Source organism: Beta vulgaris, chromosome 7, assembly GCF_026745355.1.
Source record: "Beta vulgaris subsp. vulgaris cultivar EL10 chromosome 7, EL10.2, whole genome shotgun sequence".
Lineage (NCBI taxonomy): Eukaryota > Viridiplantae > Streptophyta > Magnoliopsida > Caryophyllales > Amaranthaceae > Beta > Beta vulgaris.
In genome coordinates, this window is record NC_079208.1 from 42,613,330 (window position 1) to 42,617,442 (window position 4,113).

Here is a 4,113-nt window from a genome sequence, read left to right on the forward strand (position 1 = left end):
AATGTTAGTTCTCTTTACCCCCCCTAACACTATTTATAATTAATTCAAGTTTGCCATCTCCCTTTCAATTATAAAAATGAGAGTTATTTTTTACTTTTTGATTTTTAGAATGTGTACGATTCACACAACTCTCTCGCATCCGGACTTATATATATATGTGTGTGTGTGTGTGTGTGTGTGTGTGTGTGTGTGTATGTTTCAATAAAAGTGAGAGTTATTTTGATTTGTTTCAAAGAAAACCCCTTGTGCAGTCCAAATTCTCCCAACGAGCAAATAGTGTTCTTGTTCCTCGATCTGAGGCGTTCCGTGAATTAGGTAGCACTGCAATTAAGGTTGATGTTTAATTTGATTTGTTGCATTGTTTGTTTGAGAAAGAAAAACAATTGACAATTGATTCCTTTTAATGTATGTTCTTTAAAATTCACCGGTTTCACCAAATGCTCTTATCTCTCGGCAAAGATCGTGTGAGTGTGCAGTTATGCTTTGGATGCTTCGCCATAGAATAGATCGAGTCAGTTCCCGTTCTTTTCCGGTGCACTCGCTTTATATCTCCGACACACAAGGAAAGACGCGGTGGGGAAGAAAGCAGCCCTAGCCTCTGTCCGGCCGATCATTCCGCTGGCATCTCGCATTCACGCCCTCGTTTGACTGCCGCTCGGGGATGTAGTTGTAGATACGTTAGTCTTAGTGGGTCGTTGGCTCCACCTCTTATCTCCTTCTATGACATGCTGTTGTCGTTGCCATATTCTATATGTCACTTAGTCATCTCTGCTTCGCTGCGGGTCAGCATCTCCGAAAGAAACGGAGGATTTCATTCAGTGACTCCGCGATCGCCCTCTAAACGATCAAAATAAGGTAAAGCTTATCGTGTTTTTCACAGGATTTCTCGTTACTCATGTCAGCATTCTCACTTCTGATATCTCCAGGTGTTGTCACCAAAAACCTTCCCCGATTGACAGAACGTCCCGCTACTGACACTTGAAAAAGCAGCTTTCAAGGTCTCGTCGCTTCGGTGAATCACTTGAGCCCTGATACATTTTCGGTGCCATGGAGCTAGACCAGTGAGCTATTACGCTTTCTTCAAAGGATGGCTGCTTCCAAGCCCACCTCCTGGTTGTCATCGCTCGATCACTTCCTTTTCCACTAAGTGATTGCTTAGGGACCTTAGCGTACGATCTGGGCTGTTTCCCTCTCGACTTTGGATCTTAGCACCCAAAAAGTCTGTCTGTACAAACGATCTATATTAATTGGTTACAAAGTGGTCGGTAGTTGATAGTGAGCTACCATCCGTAAAATTCTGGATCCTCCACTGGACCAAGTGTCCGACTATGAGGTTAGGGGTTGACCTCATCACCCCCAATTTTATGAGGATCATTATTGCGGTTATATTGTTTATGGGTAAATTTTTAGAGATCTCCTCATGAGTTGAGATCTCCTTATCTCCCCACATCTAACAGAATGGACATGTATCTAGACTAGTAAATATGTATAAAAAAAATCATTTTTAAATATGTGAATTATAAGGCCTTCCGCACCAATAGTACTAAGCTACGTTAGAACTTAGAAGCATGGGGCTCCATTATTTTTTATGGTTTTACTATTTAGTTAATTCATAGTATAATAATGAGTATAGACAAGGTTAAATCCCCAATAATGGTTGTGGACCAGTTGGAAATACAAGCCATGTGTATCCCAAGGCTGGAGCTCCGCAAATCCTCCTCCCTCTTAAGTCATAGTTAGCCTTTTGTTCCCCCACTCTATAATGTGGGGATGCATTACTTTGCTGATGGCTTAGGAAAGTTTGTGTGCCTCATAATCTCGCATTAATTATAGATTTCTCAAGTTGTATGAATGGTGTTCGTGGGCCAAATATCATCCTCCTCCAATTAATAATATTCCTTTAAACTAGTTTTCACGTGTATAATCCATGTTTTGAATATCCGACAAAACTATTCATCTCGATAATGCCTATTTTTGTCACCATTGTATAATTCTCACTACTATTGAGCTGGGCCTAGGTTTGGGCCATGTTGGGCCAGCAGGCCTCTACCTTATCAAGTCGCGCTTGGAACAGGGCAAGGAAAAATCGTGTCATGTAATATTTTCGAAAGAGGAACCGGTGACCTACCCCACTGATATGTTGCGTCACCCTGAGCCGTGACATACCAATAAACCCCCTGTAATACTTTTATGATATTTGTTTTTTGATTTAATATATATGAGCAAGTCAGCCTATCATGCTCATATGGTCATGTTGAATTCAAAAATAATGCCCTTGAATGACTATAGTGCCTCTATGCCATATTCAGTTGGTAGCGGATTCACTTGCAGCCGGGCCAAACTCTTGCCACCTCGGGCCATGCCTAACTGTAATTGGGAGGATTTAAAAGTAGTGATTAGCACCAAGGTATATATGTTATTCATAATAAGCATCCAATTGGACATCTAACATAACAAACTCATAGCCCCTTAAGATTTGCTCTCACTTAACTTAAACTCATCGGAATAGATCTTATAATTACCTAATTGGACCTAATCAATCTTGATTTCATCTTATAGGCTTGTATTTATACCTGATTGGGCCTAATAAGTCCTAATTAGACTTAACCTGTCCTCAAACTTATACTACTTCCATTTTTTTTATATGTACCATATTCCTTTTTTGGAAATTTTGAATTAATTGTACCATTTTCTTTTCTAAAAAACTAGGTTTTCTCCTTATTATATGTGATTGTTTAATATTTTTATAGTGTCTTTATACAACTACCATTAATATGTGTATCATTTTCTTTGAATACAACTATTATAAAATAGAGGAAGTATTTCTTAGGTGAAAAAGCGCACCCTTAATACACATGACAATCTTCAAACTTGATACACCTACCTATCCTATGGTTGGGGATGGATCAATTTATGGACAACTTTATTACCTTCCGTTTGGACGAAAGACCAACAAAATTATCAAAGATATCAGAAAGTTCTTAATGTTATCTAGGACTTGTGAAATGAACTAATACTATCTACATTGATTTTTGGTAGCAATGGTATTCATAATGCCCTAATAGTCATCTTCTATCACAATAAATCTGAGATTAGTATTTGGGATTCTTCTTTATGCATAACGGTTTTCTTTTTATAAAAAATGTTAAATGTTATCCCAATGGATCTACGAAAGAAGTTTAAAAATAAACAATAACCCATAATAACGACAATGACATATATCAGTTATCATAGTTTAATATAACTCTTAACACTACTTACAACTAGGGGAGAAAGTTCGATGTACGGTTGGGATTTAGGCCTAATTCAATCTGATCCGAACAAGATTTAGATTTTAATTTTTGAATCTGAATCCAATCCAATTAGAGTTTGAGGCCAAACCAATCCAATCCGGATTTTCAGATGATAAATTGGATCCGATCTGAAATATCTAGTTTTTAAGACTTCATTTTATTGATGAAATAAATTAGGCCTGAGCATCAAAATAAAGTTTTTGATACTGATTAGGAAGTTAGCTAGTTAGAGTTTTAGGGGAAGGGAAGGGTCGCCCGTCCATTTGGTTTTTCTAAAAAGAATATGTTAAGCCCAATTCCCATTATACAATTCAAGGCCTATCTCTATTTGATTATTTTGGAATTATGGATCCAATCAACCTCAATCAGATTCAATACGAAAATCCATTTTCTTAAAAAAAAAAAAAAAACTCAGTCCGAATCCAATCCGAACATAATTTGAGTCCAATCCAACTACTAATTTGGTTTGGATTGGATGGATTTCGATTTTTATACGAATATCACCACTACTTACAAGTTACAATAAATAAAGCGACTTTTATAGTTTTGTTTTTACATGTTAAATGGAAATCAATGCCAATAATGTTTTAAAAAACAACTTATCTTTCGAAATTTAATCATACGGTTTTTTCACCAAATACCCCCGAGTTTTCGATTTATTCACGAGGTATCCTAGCACTTTTCAAAATACACAGGGTACCCGTTAGTTTCTTTGTAATACATCCACATGCCCTTAATGACTAACGACTATAGCTCAGTTAGTCTTAATCCAAATTAAATCCTAATTAGCCATAATTAATCTAACTAAACCCTAACTTCT

General features: G+C 37.0%; 1 protein-coding gene across 1 annotated transcript; it reads left to right on the forward strand.

Moving 5' to 3' along the window:
* Positions 1 to 392: 392 nt before the first annotated feature.
* Positions 393 to 854, forward strand: LOC125491979 (uncharacterized). The gene is given in 3 exon segments (XM_048634060.2): positions 393 to 497; positions 500 to 577; positions 579 to 854. Coding segments are annotated over 3 exon segments (444 nt in total). The 5' UTR covers positions 393 to 407.
* Positions 855 to 4,113: the final 3,259 nt, after the last annotated feature.